This window comes from Staurois parvus, unplaced genomic scaffold, assembly GCF_062004578.1.
Source record: "Staurois parvus isolate SC_StPar_1 unplaced genomic scaffold, SC_StPar_1.0 ptg000151l, whole genome shotgun sequence".
Lineage (NCBI taxonomy): Eukaryota > Metazoa > Chordata > Amphibia > Anura > Ranidae > Staurois > Staurois parvus.
Window position 1 is genome coordinate 18,544,227 of NW_028317947.1, and position 18,669 is coordinate 18,562,895.

The following is an 18,669-nucleotide window of genomic DNA, read 5'->3' on the forward strand; positions in this document are numbered from 1 at the left end:
GAGGGGCTAGTGGTACAAAAGGTATTAACTGTGGGGGATGGACTGGTAGGAGGAATAGAAGATTCCATTATTAGCTGAAGGCAGGATAGGCTTCCCTGAAGAGATAGGTTTTCAGAGATCGCCTAAAAGTGGGCAGAGTAGGGGATAGTCTGATAAATTGGGGTAGAGAGTTCCAGAGGATGGGGGAGGCTCTGGGGAAGACCTGGATATGAGCATGGGAGGAGGAGACAAGGGAGCTAGAGAGCAGGAGGTCGTGGGAGGAGCAGAGAGGATGGTTTGGGTGATATTTGGAGACAAGATTGGTGATGTAATTTGGGGCAGTATTATAAATGGCTTTATATGTTATTGTTCATTTTTTGAATTTTATCTGTTGGGCAATGGGAAGCCAGTGAAGAGATTGGCAGGGAGGGGTGGAGGACACTGAGTGGAGGTCAGTGGAGGGATTGGCAGAGAGGGGTGGAGGACACTGAGTGGAGGCCAGTGGAGGGATTGGCAGAGAGGGGTGGAGGACACTATTTGGAGGTCAGTGGAGGGATTGGCAGAGAGGGGTGGAGGACACTGAGTGGAGGTCAGTGGAGGGATTGACAGAGAGGGGTGGAGGACACTGATTGGAGGTCAGTGGAGGGATTGGCAGAGAGGGGTGGAGGACACTGAGTGGAGGCCAGTGGAGGGATTGGCAGAGAGGGGTGGAGGACACTGAGTGGAGGTCAGTGGAGGGATTGGCAGAGAGGGGTGGAGGACACTGAGTGGAGGCCAGTGGAGGGATTGGCAGAGAGGGGTGGAGGACACTATTTGGAGGTCAGTGGAGGGATTGGCAGAGAGGGGTGGAGGACACTGAGTGGAGGTCAGTGGAGGGATTGACAGAGAGGGGTGGAGGACACTGATTGGAGGTCAGTGGAGGGATTGGCAGAGAGGGGTGGAGGACACTGAGTGGAGGCCAGTGGAGGGATTGGCAGAGAGGGGTGGAGGACACTGAGTGGAGGTCAGTGGAGAGATTGGCAGAGAGGGGTGGAGGACACTGAGTGGAGGTTAGTGGAGGGATTGGCAGAGAGGGGTGGAGGACACTGAGTGGAGGCCAGTGGAGGGATTGGCAGATGCAGAACGGTTAGTAAGGTGGATGAGTCTGGCAGCAGCATTCATGATAGACTGAGGAGGGGATAGCCTGTGATGAGGTAGACCAATGGGGAGGGAGTTACTATAAAAATATACTATTTACAACAGGCAGGAGCGGCCTGCAGCTAGATGGAAGAGCAGGAACCACAGGTGCCAGCATGCCCTGCCATAAACTGGCAGGGCTAGACGTGTCTTGGCAGCTGCAGGGCTGTGTTGGAAGCTTGAAAATACATTAAATCTAGGTTCACACTTGTTTATCTGCATTTTTTATACATTTTGGGGGGCATTTTTGATGTGTTTTTATTTTGTTTCACATATTTGGCCAGTGACAAGCAATATATACTGTCTGTTTAGGGGAGTAAGCCAGTTGTTATGGCAGAAAAAGTGTCAAAGACGCATCTAAAGTACATGCATTATTTGTGCGATTCTAATAAAGTCTATAGGGACAAAGTGCTACCAAAAAAAATGTGCAAGGGAAAATTTCATAGATATGAACAGGTACCATAGGAAAAGATAGGATTCCTCATTGCTGTGCGACGTTGAACAGCACACAATGGATGAAAAGGCGGGCTTAATGAACATATAACAAATCATTCTCCACTGCACACCAGAATCAGCACAATGGACAGAGGCACATATCTGTTTATTGTGCAGGATATCAAGGATGAGTCTTGGATGGGAATTATATTTCCCCATTATTTGGGTTGTGGCACTTTTATGGGGGATGATAGGAACACATTTTTTGTACTCAGGAGTTCTCACCCATGTAGGGTGAGGGGTTCCAGAGTAGTGCGGTTGGAGAGGAGAGAACTGATTTTCAGTATTATTAAAGCGGAGTTCCAGTCATTTTTGTGTTTATTAAAAGTCTGCAGCTACAAAAACTGTAACTGCTGACTTTTAATAAACACACACTCACCTGTCCCTGGGTCTAATGATGTGCTCCCCCGCGCCGTCCCTTCTCTCAACTGTGGGCACCAGCTTGCGGCTTCACAGTCGGGTGCCCACTGCACATGCGCAAGTCACGCTGCGCATCCTGATTGGTCTGGCAGTCTTCAGGAACCTGTGAAGTATCCCAAAAGACTGCGAGAGGAAGGAGGGGAGCCAAACGTCTGGATTACTTTGCTGCGGCGAACTGAGCCAGAAGTGGGAGCGGGTACCTGTCAAAACCAGGTATCTGCACGCCCCCAAAAAGTGCCAAATATGGCAGTGGAAGGGGAGAGGAGGCAAACAAGCGGAGCTTCCACTTTTGGGTGGAACTTTGCTTTATGTCCTCATCTGGAACCCAGAGCCTTGGTGAGGCTTTGGGTGTGAAAGAATCTCCAACCCTGATTACAGGGATTTTGGTCTCAAAAGGATTAACCCGCCTGCAAGGAAGGCCTGAAAAGGAGCAAGAAGGAGTCAGCACCTGCAAATGATGTAGAGTGGTTCAAAGCTGTGGGCAAGTGTGGACCATCTGGCAACTGAGACACTATTTACTAAACTGAGCCGAAACTGGGAGCGGGTACCTTTCAAAACCAGGTATCCGCACACCCCCAAAAAGTGCCAAATATGGCAGTGGAGGGGGGGGGGAGGAGGCAAACAAGTGGAGCTTCCACTTTTGGGAGGAACTCCACTTGAAGTCCTCATTTGCAACCCAGAATTCAGAGCCTTGGTGAGGCTTTGGGCGGGAAAGAATCTCCAACCCTGATTACAGGGATTTTGGTCTCAAAAGGGTTAACCCGCCTACAGGGGAGGCCTGAAAAGGAGCAAGAAGGAGTCAGCACCTGTCTGTGAAATGATGTAGAGTGGTTCAAAGCTGTGGGCAAGTGTGGACCATCTGGCAACTGAGACACTATTTGCTAAACTCCTGCAGCCTGAAGAAGACAGTAACCCTGTACCCTGGTGTGGGATAGGTATACTGGTGGTGAGCCAATGGGTATTTTCATTGTACGGGAATTATGAACTGCTTTTCATTTGTTTTGCTAAAGGAAGCTAGAAGCTATTTTGTTTGCTTAGTTTGAATAGACAATAAATACTGTTTATAAACGGCTGAATTGTGATCCCAAGTTTTCCATATTATCCTATCTATCTATCTATCTATCTATCTATCTATCTATCTATCTATCTATCTCTATCTCTATCTATCTGTTATCTATCTATCTATCTATCTATCTATCTATGTATCTATCATCTATCTATCTATCTATCTATCTATTTATCTGTTATCTATCTATCTATCTATCTATCTATCTATCTCTCTGTCTGAAGTGTACATATAACATTTTAAAAACCACAATGTATAAAACCATATTTCAAATATAACATTACACTGTGAGTCGAGTGGGGTGCTGCCCCAGGTCTAGATCCATAACACCCTGCACTCACAAAATGCCCTCAGTATTGCAGGCAGAAGACTGAGGACATCTAGAAAAAAAATTATAATGGAGAGCAGCAGACTAGAGGTGACTACTGGGCACTGAGCTACATTTTTTAATTTCACAACACCCGGGACATCCTTAAAGGAAATTGCTTGCCATTTTAATATCACTTTAATCAAGCTGATCTATTTTACAGGAATTCCCTACAAATTCATTGAACTGTATACAACTTCCCATTCTTATCTAATGACTATCCCTATCCATCATCACACTGTAAAAACAATACATTCACTTTCACACAAAAACACATAAAAGATGAACATGTTATATATGGATTAGACCAAAATAAGCCTCGGTGTCCTACAACAATAATAATAGGCTTTCTTGTCCAGGGTATGCTTCATGAAATATTGTATAATGGAAATGGAACGGAAAATGAAGCTTTGTCTTCAAGAAGACTCTGGAATAACGCTGATCCTCTGCTCGTATTCACGCCCAATGCCCATTCAATATGGCATTTCCAGCCCAAATCCCATTCTGTGTAATAATATTTTTTAATAAAATGACTGGATCATTGCCTTTTGACAGAAATCGGGTTGATTAATTAAACGTCGGTGCCACGAGGCCTAGTCGTCTAAGGAACCGTGTGGGACACAGAACAGAGATCTGAGAAGAGTATGTTCTGTCAGAGATTGAAATTGCGCCATTCATTGTTACAGAATTAGAGCCATATATTAGCAATTTGTAAATGCGGTAATCAGCCTTAGCAGAGGTCATACTTTTCCATCACAGTCTACGTAAGCGTTCTTAAGTCCTCATGCACACGGGACGTTTTTACAGCGGCTGACTTTGGCTTTTGACGTTTTTTTCTACAGCTAGTAAACCCCCAGCATGTTATCCTATGTGTCCATGCACACATAGACTGTAATCAATGTTTTTTGGCGAGGAAGTTTTTTGGCTGGAACGTTTTTTGACTAGGAAAAAAATCCCAGGACTATTGAGTTTCTAGAGGAGTTTTTAGCTGTACAAACGCTCTAACGTTGAAAAATGCGACAAATTGCAGTAAAATGCCGCAAACCAGTGTTTTTGGATTTTTTTGTACCCCAAAAAATGTTTTCTTTGGTAAAAAAAAAACACTAAAAAATGCAAATGCGGGAAAACGCCACTAAACACAGAAAAACGGCGCTAAACGCTAATGCAAAAATGCTAAAAAAAGATGAAAAACTCACGTTTTTAATGTGACTTTACACAGCTAATGTTACCAGAGTTATCAAAACGTCCCGTGTGCATGAGGACTAAAATTGCAGTTACTTGGTTAAAGGACATTTGTGAAGTTTTAGATTAGTCAGTTTTGGTAGCCATTAAGGTCTAACCAGTCCAACCTTTATTTCGTTTTAAAATGTAAGAAAAAGTATGGCAAAGGAAAGTGAAACCTGTAAGCAGGGCCAGGCCAAGCCAATGACAGGAGGGGATTCTGCCCTAACTGTGTCCTATCCCCTCCACCTGCCCTTCTCCAGTCTTCACAGTTGTTCCAGAAAATGACTATGGTATGTGAAGGTACATGGGAGATAACATAGCCTTAGCATTCTTCTGGCACTCCATATACTTAAAGCAAAACTAAGTGCAAAATTTTTCTTACGTGTCCTTTTGTATGATCTGAGGCACAGCTGCCTCTGACTCTCAGGAGATTTGGACTGAGATTTGGTGATGCCACTACCATGCTGCTCACTGTTCTCCTTGGAGGAGGCTTTGACATGAGGATACAAAGCCCTGCCTCTAAAAAAATGACTGTCCTTATATAGGGACCCAGTACAGAACCAAGCACTGGAGAGAGATCAGCTGCAGGGAGACCATCATGGCAGCTAGTTCTTTGCCCTCTGCCTGCTCCTCTTTAAGACTGAAATCCAACACAAACATTTTACTTTGAAATTCTCAATAGCCACAAAGGATATAAATCCCCTGTGTGTCCTCCAAAAGCCTTTACAAATCCAGATATTACCTTCAAAAGTAATGGGCACCGCATCACTGTGCTGTACCTAAGTTGTACAGAGAACAGAGCTGTGGGAGGGAGCCAGCAGGCTCCACCCACTACAGGCTGCCTGCAGAAAACTACAGGAGGGGCGGAGACAAGACCAGTCACCCTGCACAAAGGGGGAGAGCAGCAGTGACCGGTCTTTATTGCAGGAAAATCTTGCACAGAGGTAAAATTTCACACTGGATTGCTGCACTGATCTGGAAGGAATACACACCAAGATTTAAATAAGAATACAGACAACTCTTGTATTTAGACTATATTTGCTTATCCCAAAGATCAGTTTTAAAGTCCAAACTCCAGCCAAAACATTTTATATTGGTTTGTATATAGGGGATCTGTGTGCCCCTACTGAGGAGATTTCCCCTCACATCCTGTCAGCTTAGTGTTTGATGGTCAGTCCAATCAGCTTTTGTATATCTAAGAGCAAAATTTCCCTTTAGTAGTTTGTGTCTCTTTCCCTTTGTAACTGTCCATTTCTCTCTTTGCACCTCTACTTATCAGTTTTTGTTTTAGTGTACATGATGGAGAATGCCTACGTAAGCATTTTGGATTTGTAATGGTAAGACCTGAAAATTAGAACAAATTTTGGTAATGATTTATTGTATTAGAGGCCCCAAGAGGTATAAGAAGCCAGCATGTGATTGGAGCTGCCATCAACTACGTAGAACTGAAGTAATTTTTTTTGGGTGGAGAAAACCTTAAAGACAAACATGTTTTCAGTTCACTGCAAACCATTAACATGATTGATACTTCACATTCAGCCTATTAACTCAACAGGAAACTCTAGGGCCCTTTAGATGCATACCCTTCCTTTTGGTTGTCGATTAACAAACTTGGCATTCTAAGCCCCTCAGGATAAAATATAAGTAGACAAGTAGGTGACACTAAGGAGAGGAGAGTGCTTATGGTGTAGCTAGCAGATGTTGGATCCCCATTAGCTGATAGTGGCCTAATTAGGGTCTCACTGGTGGGGATGGATGTTTTTGAAAGTAGAGAGACAATATGGGTACTTGTTATAGGAGGACGGGTTGAGGCTACATGTTTATACACCTTTGAAAACAACTGAGCACTACAAGTACCCTTATGAAGCGCACCACTAGTTAGCTAGGGGGAGCTAGATAGGCTTTTTAGATAGAGGCTGGATAGCAGCCTGGTATGAGTTAGCATGGGATGAGTCAGCCAGGTTCACTTTAGGTCAGGGTTGAGGGCTCTGCAGGTCAGTCACCTCCCCCTACTCTAGAAGCTTGAGAAGTTTCTAGAAGGCAGTGGGTGTGGGTGAGGAGGGGCTGATCTGCATACTTAAGGGATCTTGGCCAATCCTCAAGCAGAAGGTTTGGCATGGGGTCAGGACAGCCCTTAAATATGAGAGAGCCTAGTCAGCAGAGGAGTAGTGTCGGGTGGAAGATGGAGTAAAGCCTGGAGTGTGGAGCCTGGGAGGGGGGCCCAGGAGAGGGGCTTCCCTGCAGGCAGGAGCTGGAAGGGAGGATCTCTCAGCCTCAACCTTTCCCTGAGAGAGAACAGCCTGGGAAGCAGGGAAGGAGCCAACCCAGCATAAGGCCAGAGGGCAGCCACCAACCCACAAGCTTGCAGGAGAAGACTGAATGAATAATCCCACATACCCTGTACCAGATAAGGGGAGAGGGCATTCTGGTGGGCAACCTGACTAGCCCCCATATGGGACTATTGATGTAAAAGTGTCAGTTTCTGAGTGCCCTTGCCTAGGGATTCCCTCAGATAGCTAGGTGAAGAAGAGATTTCATCTGGGGTCGGAGGTGGTACACCAGAAGGGCTAGAAAGCTCTCCAAGAAGAGAATCCTTGTCTATGGACGTGTACATAGTTGCTAAGGAGTTTGTCCTCAAGTTGCAATTTCCTTGGGCATACCATACAACCCTCAACCCTATCCAAGTTCAAAACCCCTTAATAAAAGCAAAATAAAAAAAAACTCACCAACTCCTACGGGGTAGTGCTATACTTAAAAGAGAAAAATGTTGCCCTATTGGATGGACCTTGTTATTCCACTTTGTTGGAAAGGTTTCTGGTTGTTACTGGAAAGACTTTAAAGTTTAATCTTCTTATGGAGTTAATTTTTAATCAAACCCTATTGAAGTTGTCTCTGTCTGTGCGGGTGGTTCGCCTGGTGTCAGTCCTGTATCTTAGGTAAAGGTAAAGATGGTTGATGGATCACATACCTCTGAGCTCTGCCTGGATTACTTGTGATCTAGGATCCCTGTGTTTTGTCTTTTGGGTGAACTGGAAGAAGCCAGCCTATGGACCATGAAGGCTTGTCCTGGGGGAAAGAGCTCCCCTCCCCTCAGATTACATGTTTATACACCTTTGGAACCAACAGAACTTGTTGTACCACTGTTTTCCCCTCCAATAACCATGTCTGTGTAGATTCAATGTTTCTGAGTCATGAGTTTAAGTCCCCAATCACTTCAAGCTGAAAAACAGCTCTGAGGTCAATAGAAATTTGATTTTCAACCTTGACCTTTTTGGAAATAGACCTTTCAAACATGTGCCAGCATTGAGACATAGTGAATTGGATGTATTCCCATGTCCTACATACACTGGGTCATCTATAAAATGGACCCCTCACTAAAAAGCAGCTCATAGTCTTTTACTGGAAACCAAGCAATGAATGTACAGTACATTTAATGCATTTCTCTTTCATCTTATCTGCTTATCCATTCTAATCACCAAGGTCTTAGCTAAACTTATCCATGAAAATTAAAATGAAAAGAAAAAGAGATTTTTTTATCATGAATAACTGCAAAGGACATTTTGTCATCTTGTCATAAAATTGGAAGCAATTCCAAATTAGCCAAAAATGACCAGCAAACCCATAAATTGTCTCCTTCTTAGTAGATTAGTTTTGATGTCAAGCTTCTCCGAAAAGCTGGAGCTTTGTGAAATGGGTAAGGCTTGCTTATATATGGTTGGATTGTGGCAAGACCTAGTCGCAGCATGAATAAGTTACATAGTTACATAGTCTGGCTGAAAAAAAGACAAAAGTCCATCCAGTTCAACCAAAAAAAAAAAAAAAATTATAATCCTACACCCACAGTTGATCCAGAGGAAGGCAAAGACCCCCCAGCAAAGTCTTAAAACAAAATAAAAAGGTAAACAGTAAAAAACTGCAAGCAGGCAGGCTCTTTATTGTAGAAGAGATATTCTAAGTCTCTTCTACAATTTAATAAACTTAACTGCCTGTCTGCAGTCTCCTTTAAAATGTACATTGAGCCACGCATGCGTAGTGTACATTCTTGACAAGGTGCCTTGATGCCAGGATAACAGAACTGCTGCCCATGCGTCAGCCAATCAAGACGGCTGAAGATCCATCACTCAGGAACTGAATACAGAATGTTGTGCTGGCAGGGGTGCTTGTGGACAACAGATCTTTGGAAAGGAGGTAAGAATTTGTGGACATCAGTCCTTCTTTAGGATGGTGACACATTACACAGTTTGATTGGCTTTAGATATACAATGGTTGAATGTTTTCATTTTTAACACTTTATGTTCTTTGCCACAGTAGGACAGCAGATATCTTAAGACAGCACCCAACACCTCTGAACTTTTTGAATAATTTAAAAAGCTATCCAATTTGGTTAAATTAAATAAATAAAAAATAATAATAATAATATTACAAAAAAATAATGTAAATATATATATATATATAGAGAGAGAGAGAAATATATATATAAAATGAAATATGAATATATGTAAATATGATGTTTTTTTTATTTTAGACATTGATATTTGCATTGGATACCATTCTACAACCCTGTGTAACGACTTACGTCATTGGAGTCTTACAACGCATCTGTACCACCAACGATATGGTTGACCAAAGTGAGGGAACCGCTCAATATTTTTTGTAGGTGTTCCTTCGATTGGCCGAGTTCATTTTAACCCTGTGCGGAACTTGCAATGACTCTTGCTTTTTATTAGTTCCTGGCCTTCTTGTCTGCTTGCCTTCCTTATTGGATTGTTGACAATACCGTTTATGGGATTGGAAGTATTTCTCAAGGGAGCAAGCAGGATAAATTAAAGAGTTATTAGCAGGAGGCCTGGAAAACGGAGGGTATCGCCAGCGCTGGGTAGATGCTAGGCAGGAGGTTTAAGTCGGTTAGTGCTGGGGTACAGAGCGAGCAATTCATTCCTTGTGCTATTCAATTACAATGGTTTCACTTACAATTGAATGGCGCACCTGTCACTCAACAGAATGCTCCTAGCCCTTTAGGCATTTTATATATGGGACAAGACATATTACATGAATTCATTACCACTCACTGTTAAGTGACCCCAATCATACTAATAGCTGTTCTGTTTAACTACTATTAATTCAACCTGAACGCCAGGCAACTAGCTAAACCTAAAAGTGATTTATATAAACTGCATATACAGTTCTTTACCCAAATATTTATATTTCTCTCCAACCACTTTTCTGTAACACATACTGTACATCTGCAAGAGTCAAGGAATAAAGTAGTGTTCCATCTGCAGTTTTCTGATTGGACAATAAAGGAGCAGAAGCACTCTGCCGTCTCCTCCTGTCAGCATGTTCCCTGTCTGAGATCTGTAGTGCAGGAGATGACAGACCAATATCAAGACAGATTCAGGAACTTATGTTAGCTGTATGCAACAATACATTCAGATGTTTTCAAAAAAGACACAGCTGTATTAAATGGTGCATTTTCAAAATTTGTGCTGTCCTTTTATTGATTCCTTTTTACCCTATTGGAACCCTTGAAACAATTTTTAGGTCTCAAGGATCCACTACTAATAATTTATCGGGGATGATGAAATAAAATGACCTTACTTACGGCGATGATCGGATGCCACCTTTACAGACAACTAAAAAGATCAATAGTGTCGTACTTCTGGATTTGCTAAGTGGCATCTGCCCTGGAACTATACAGGCATCATCAGATAGGAGGTCAATCAGCCATGGCTCAAGGAACCCCAAGCAACCCCTGGAGGAACCCTGGGGTTCCACAGAACCCTGGCTGAGAATGGCTGATGCATGCTACTAAACATTAGTATCACTAGATATAGCTGAATATATAAAATAGTTTTGGCAAACCAACACTTTAAAGATGAAAATTTCCCATGTTACTGTAGACTATCTTTTTAAATTTCTAAGAGTATTTAAAAATGCTTTAATATGGCCCCTTGTGTTACAATCCTAGGGTGTCATTCAATTGTGGAATTTTACAAAAATCAAAATGTAAGAATTATTGGCTAAAAGGGGAGATTGAGAGGTGTGAATCCACCTATGCAATCTGTTTATTAATTCAATATTTTATAATCTATCTGCTAAATCACAGCTTCATACATCCCTGCTCCCTTTTTATGAACATTTTGTCTATTATATGAACCAATACATTTATGTCCATTTGTGTCTTAACTTAAGAGATTGTACAATTCCATGGAAATGTGTGTCCAGCTTTAGGACAATGGCCACAAAAGGTAGTTATACACAAGTAATTTATACATGGGACATTTTTTTAGCAAAAAAAAAAGTTATTTGAAACAAATTTGACTTGGACTTCTAACTTTATTTTTATTATATTATCTATCTCCAGTATCTATCTATCTATCTATTCTACACTATCTATAAATGTCATTTTCACAGGGAGACACAATTTTTTTGCTATAGCCCCAAAAGCTAGGGAAAAATCATTTATAAAGAGGAGCATGTTTTGTGCTAAATAGCTTTAGGTATGGTCTATTACATTTTATATTGCTCTTTCATTGTTGTATTATGTTACGCATTGCAACTGCATGATTTTTATAGATTTCCCATATTACACAATCAGCGCTGTTTTACTCAATGTGCTTGTCACTACTGCTTCATTTCTGAGAAGACCGCAGTGTATTGTGAGTGTAAAAGCAATACATTTGCCTGGCAGTCAGACAGATGAGAGATGTGGATGGGGAATTGATACCATTCAAGGGGGGTTTATACATTCATAAAGTACTTTTCTCTACAAAAGAACTATCAGGCTTGGTAATTTGTTAGTTCTTGTTTGAATTTGACCTCTTCCCTTGTGGTTCTCTCTGCCTCTGGATGCTGTTCGCCTGGGATAGTAGTTTCTAATGATGCTGAAGGTCCAGCAGAAGCTCAAGATCTTTGGGTTGGCTGAGCTTCCGTTCCTCTGGAGTGGCTGGATTTGAACTAGCCAATTACAGGCATCTGGACTTATTTGCACTAGTTTGTTCTAGATGTGAAATCTTATTTCTAATGTACTTTTCAATTATCTACACTTGCAAGACACAGATGTATTTTTGCATCATGCTACGCTTGTCCCACACAGAGGTCTTCTTGCTTCATACTACTTTTGTCCCACATAACCACACAAAGGTTTTCTTGCTTCCTACTACTCTTGTCCCACTCAGGACCACACAGAGTTATTCTTGCTTCATACTACTTTTGTCACACACAGAGGTCTCCTTGCTTCATACTAATCTTGTCCCACACAACGGCACAAAGGTCTTTTTGCTTTCTACTACTCTTGTCCCACACAGGACCACACAGAGATATTCTTGCTTCATACTACTTTTGTCCCACACAAAGGTCTCCTTGCTTCATACTGCTCTTGTCCCACACAACCACACAAAGGTCTTCTTGCTTCCTACTACTCTTGCCCCACAAAGAGGTCTTCTTGCTTCATACTACTTTTGTCCCACACAGAGGTCTCCTTGCTTCATACTGCTCTTGTCCCACACAACCACACAAAGGTCTTCTTGCTTCCTACTACTCTTGTCCCACAAAGAGGTCTTCTTGCTTCATACTACTTTTGTCCCACACAACCATACAAATGTCTTCATGCTTCCTACTACTCTTGTTCCACACAGGACCACACAGAGATATTCTTGCTTCGTACTACTTTTGTCCCACACAGAGGTCTCCCTTCTTCATACTACTCTTGTCCCACACAACCACACAAAGGTCTTCTTGCTTCCTACTACTCTTCTCCCACACAAGACCACACAGAGATATTCTTGCTTCATATTACTTTTGTCCCACACAGAGGTCTCCTTGCTTCATACTACTCTTGTCCCACACAACTACACAAAGGTCTTCTTGCTTTCTACTACTCTTGTCCCACACAGGACCACACAGAGGTCTCCTTGCGTCATACTGCCCTTGTCCCACACAACCACACAAAGGTCTTGTTGCTTCCTACTACTCTTGTCCCACACGGGACGAGACAGAGATCTTATTGCTTCATACTTGCCTGCAGTCCCCCCTGTCCTACACTGGACTGGCATTCCTTGTCCCAAAGTGGACTAATGTTTCATCTTGTCCCTTTCTAGACTATATCTACATCTATTTTTCTACAACTGACTCCACAACTGTTATGCTGGCCTATCACATATTATACTTCTCTGACCAATCTCAGACCACCCTACTATGGACTGTCACACTCTATATTACATCACACTGCCCTACTCTGGGCTATATATGCTTTTTAACTCAAGGATGTTTGTCTGTGCTGTCTCCAAAACCTACACTGGCCTACAGTATGTCCTACTGACCAAACTGCTGTGAACTATTTTACACAATCCTTTTCTGGGATCATCTGATCAACCTTCTTTGGATCAGAACTTTGCGCTCTGAACATTTATCGTTGGTACATCATCTTGCTCTGAACAGTCTACGGCTGTCTCCTGCTGCCCTACTCACATGACTATCGCATGTTTTTTACTGCTGACTTTATCATGCTGTCCTATTTATTTATTTCAGGTACTTATATAGCGCCGTCAGTTTACGCAGCGCTTTACTAATCAGGGATATTTGTCCCATTATGCTCCCAGTTTGGGCGGTATAATGAAACTTAAAGTGTATCTATATCCCAAACCTTTTATTTTCGTTTTCAATAAGGTGGGGGTTGTTTGGACTCCTGTCAGGTTTTATGGCGATTTAAGTCTCTATAAGAGAGTTTTCTGTTCTGGGGACAAGGTCTTACCAGACAGGAAGTAAGGGAAAATCTGCAGCAGGAAAACAGTCAACAATAAAAAGCTGTGATTTTAGCATTTTTCTACTTAACGTAAAAAAAAAACATTTTCAATTCTGTTTGTGTTGCTGTCATTAGAGAGTTCTGTTCACTTTTTGTCCTGGGGACATCATTTTTACCAGACAGGAAATGAAGGAATTTTTCCAACGACAGTAAGACTTGACAGAAGCTCTAATCCCTCTCCACTCTATCCAAAATAAGGACACGCTTTGGGCACTTTATAGAATATCCACAGTGACTTTTTTTTAAATTTCGATTAAAGTATGAAAGGGTTAAAAACATGTACGTTTATTGTTTGCTGTATGTGCATCATTGGGGTAACTTCCTTCACTTCCTGTCTTGAAGATGCAAGAGTAAATCACAACCAACTGAAGGGAGCTCCTAGAACAAGAGTCCCATTGGAAGATCTCTACCAGCTTCCTGGTCTGGTGACAACTCTAGAATTTGGATTTCCTATCACTTTCTGTCTCAGTAACTATAGTCATCAGGAAATAGAGAGAAGGGAAATCTACAGTAACCACCCAAACAGCAATATAAACTTTGATAGGTATTCTAATTCTTTCCTACTTCATCCAAAACAAAGAAAATTTCATCTATACAGCTTACATTGTTAAAAACTATTTGGAAACTTAAAGGGAGATTTTGGCTAACTAATGGAAGATTCAAAAACATGAAACCTTGTGGTGTTATCTTCAATACTTTTACTTCCCTAGACTTACACTAAATAATTATTTATCCATCCCAGTTAGATTTCTACATAATTCTTGGTGCTAAGAAGGAAAAGCTACTTGTTCCCTTTAGCGACTTTCATGTAGACGTAGTAGTACAACACAGGATATTTATCTCTGTTATCCATATTTATTTGGGCTGGCCTTTGCAGCATTAAATTTGTCATATTCTTGCTTATCTTACAAATGTATTTACTTTTTAATTAATTTTATTTTTTTATTTTTTTTCTATCAAAGTAGCATACGGTAGTCAGTTTTTTTAACAACTGCATAAATGTATTATAGTCAATAAGCAAAAAGCCAAAACCTCCAGTAAAGGAACCCTTCATCTGAAAGTTTTAACTTGTACTGTCACATACTGTATATTTGTCTGATCCAACATGGTATGTTTCTTATTACCTTCAGACTAAGCTTCATGACACTATACTAACTTTGTCTCTTGACTCCGATCAACATTTGTCTTGGAGGTTTTATCATCTTATTCCCCCCACCTCAGCCCATTCTATCTCTCCACGTGTCTCTTTTTGGTTTCTTCTGCACTCCTTATGGTCTGCTTCTAATCCAATGCTTGCTCCCCGAGTCGGCACTTTATCTCCAAAGATGACTTTCATCTACTGTTGTAAGTCGCATGTATTCCTGTCCTGGCTCTTTGCCTAAGCGTTGCTATTCTCCTAGGCATAGTTGTCTCTTTGACTTGTCTTACTTTCTTCCAATTTTGTGGAAGACAAATAGAATTATTTTGTCTCTTGGACCAAGTCAACCAAGTTGCGTCAATTTCTTGGCCTTGAGATGATCAGAGAAGGAGAACCTTCAAAAAAAAAAGTATAAAATACTCATATTTGAGGTTCGACTTTTAGTACGTCAATTTTTCCTTTCTTAAGGTTAGGTTTTTTTTTTAATGTCTTCTGTTCAAAGTGAAGGTTGTTTTGCCTACCTTAGTCTTACCCATATCCATTGTTCAAACCTTGATATCTTTCATATTTTACACACTGGTTTTCCTGCATTCTTGGCTGGCTCTTTCTGCTTTCTCAGGTCTTCTTCCCCTGTCTCTAGGCAAACTCTCTTTCCTACCATGTGCTAACTGTCTACCTTGCTCCAGGCTGCTAGTTTTTCTTTTCCTGTGGGTAAACTCATTTTCTCTGCTCCACTGAAGCTATCTCACTTTTATCTCTGGGTGATTTAAAACGTAAACGCTGGAGTAGAGAAAACCACTGTCCCTTGGGCGCTTAATTTAATAAGCCACCCATTGTGACCACGGTTCGCGTGCCTCAAAGATCTGCATGATTCAGTGCTAAGGTGGCACTAACAGGCTAACAGTCACCACAATACATAATGTACTATTGGGACGCAAGACCCTTTAATGCATTGTGACGGTTGCAATGCAACTGCCCTGTATAAGTTCAAAGCCCCCTTAGTTCATCTTCATTACTCATTCTCCCTTCAGGCTGCCTGGCTCTTTCATGGTAATTAATTCTGATAGTGCCAATCAGGGCATCGCTCCAGAAGGGATTGTACACAAGTTCAGTTCTAGGATCAATGCTAATTCCGAAAGGAAAAAAAAAAAACAATATAAGCACTTTCCCTCCATCTCTCCCCCCTTCTGTTTTGTGTTCTGCTGCCACTTTAGCTTTCAATCAGTCCTTTTTTATTCTAAACACCAATTAATTAAGCTACATTTCAATCACGTAGATGGATGTCGTTTCAACAGTTAAATCATTTTAGCAGTTTGCATGTGAAGGAGAAAGCCAAATTTCCAATTGTAAAGTTGCCAGCTGTCTCTGACTTGTAGGGACTTTGATTTGAAGGACTGTCCCTGGAAATTTTTGATCCTGGTATTTGCCCCCGGCAAATGAATGCTTCTTTTTTTGCTTTGCCTAGTATTGTTTCCTAGACTTTTTGTTATATTCATTAAATAACAGCAATTCAAAAAATCATTTAACTGTTTATATAGACTTTATTAATTGGCGATGATAAATATTCTATCATTATAGCCTAGTAAGTTATGTAGTTCATTTTAGTCGTATGAGATGATTTGGTGTAAGATGAGCATGGATATAATAGTTAAGCAGCAAAGTGTCTCCGGGGAATTATTTCAAGCTATTAAAGATTAGATCTATCTATCTATCTATCTATCTATCTATCTATCTATCTATCTATCTATCTATCTATCTATCTATCTCTCCATAGGATCTATCTATCTATCTATCTATCTATCTATCTATCTATCTATCTATCTATCTATCTATCTATCTATCTATCTATCTCTCCATAGGGTCTATCTATCTATCTATCTATCTATCTATCTATCTATCTATCTATCTATCTATCTATCTATCTATCTATCCATCTCAATTTTGCATTATCTATGTATATAAATTAATACAACTCTTTCTTTAATTAAAAAAGAGGGTGACACTCTTACTCACATTTATGTGAGCTTACAGCGCCAGCACAAAAGACGCATACTAAATTTTACATTTTGAATTTTTGAATTATTTACATGTTTATGTTTTCTTGCTCAGGTAAGGCAGCTTTGCTTGCATTATTGTGCATAGATGCCAGTGCATATATAAAAACCCAATGCAGTGTATAATAATCAGAACTGTATGCTTGAAATAGTAGTTCCTAGCAGCTGGAGGGTCAAAAGTTGATCAGCCTTGGTATAGGAGATTAGCAAGCAAGTTTGTTAACATTGGTTTGTTGTTCAGTTTTTAATGTTCTACCCAAGCACTCTTAAAGCAAATCAGATGTTCCACTGTTAAAACTGAAAAGTGCCAATGCCGGCACACTCACCTGTCCGTTTTTGCAGAGGTCTGCCCACATGCTTGTGCCGTCCCCACCTCTCATCAGGACATGGTAGGTGAAGAAGTAGGTGCCTGGTACTGTACAGCTGAACCGTCCACTTGCAGCATCATAATTGTTCCCAAGGTTGGTGACCACATCGTCAAATTTTAGGATCTCATAGCCCTCATGGGGGTTCTTCAAGCCAGCGTAGAAGGCCACACGTGGAACGGTGGTATATGTAGCTGTACTGATGGCACCAGTCACTCCACCTCCTGGCAGTCCCGCTGGTCCAGGCTTGCCTGGTTCTCCTCGTTCTCCTGGTGGACCTACAGGACCTGGTGGGCCAGGTAGCCCAGGCTCTCCAGGAGGTCCTGGCTTTCCCGGACGTCCAGCCTTTCCTTGAGGACCTTGAACTAAAGTTGATGGGGCTGGTTGTCCTCTGTCGCTTAAAGGTTCAGCTCCAGTGCCGGCTCGAATACTAGTACTGGTGGTTGTTGTCCCAGCTTTAGCAAGGTAGGGGTCACACACCATCCGGCAAGTGCCCAACATCTCATAGTGGCCATCGGAGCCCACAGAGTTGACCAACACTGGAATGAGGATTACCAAAATTAGCACCATTACTACTCCAATTGCCACTGCCACCAAAGTCTTCCTCCCAAGGCCGAATGGGGCCAAGGGACGGGGGGACCCACGGCTGGGGGGAGCTATGGTGCCGGAAATTGTGGAGGGGAGGCAAGTGGCCCCTCCGGAGAACAGGATTTGTGGTCTTTGAGGAGACACACAATGCAGCGTTGTAGCAAAAAAAGCAAAATACAGGATCAGGTAACAAAAGTAAAAAAACAGAAGAAGGTTAAATAAATATAAAGCACAAAAGGATGAATATTCAGAATGGTGAGAACTTGACAGAACTTCAGGAAAATAAAAGAGTAAAAATGGATTTCAGAAAGAAATGAGAAGGAAAATGTAAGAGATGGGAGAAAACTGTAACACCAAAAAAAGTGAATGGATGATATATTACAGAACAGTGAAGAAAGCAAAGATTAAGAATAAAAAGGGAATTGTAGAAGAGAGATAAGAAGGTGGGTAGGATGCAGAGAAGAGGGGAGGGGAGCAGGTGAATGTGAATACTTAAAAATAAAAGGATTAAAGTAGAGAGAACAGACAGAGAAGAGGCAGCAGTGACGAAGAGGGACAGAAGAGAAAGCCAGATAGAAGGAGATTACGAGACAGGGGAAAGCTGCTGAGGCAAAGCAGTAAAAGGCAGCGGGGAATGTAACTTGTGAGAGAATGCTGTGTGCAATAGGAGTCTTATATATATGAGACAGAGCATTGCCCCCTACAGGTTGAATAACAGTATGCAGCTTTTTTTGGAAATAATTTCAGGTGGGTTTACTCACAGGTACATACACCTTAGAGCATATTTTCTAAAGAAGTCAAAATTGGATTTGAGATCTATGTATGGGTAGGTGACCTTAGCTTTATATCATATTTATGTAAGCACTACAGAAGAGAAAGCAAACAATCGACAATAAAGGTTACTTCAAAACAAATGCATTTTTTATATATATACATTTTGAAATATATATATACAATTAAAATATGTCAGTAATCTACAGATAGCCTTCAAAGC

General features: G+C 41.4%; 1 protein-coding gene across 1 annotated transcript in view; it reads right to left on the reverse strand.

Annotated features, from left to right (window-relative positions):
• Nucleotides 1-18,327, reverse strand: part of C1QL1 (complement C1q like 1) — a 91,366-nt gene extending 73,039 nt beyond the window's left edge. Inside the window, exon 1 of the mRNA XM_089674573.1 lies at nucleotides 17,049-18,327. Within this exon, the coding sequence (XP_089530699.1) occupies nucleotides 17,049-17,657 (609 nt within the window). The 5' untranslated portion in view covers nucleotides 17,658-18,327. The remainder of the gene's footprint in view (nucleotides 1-17,048) is intronic.
• Between the last annotated feature and the right edge of the window lie 342 nt (nucleotides 18,328-18,669).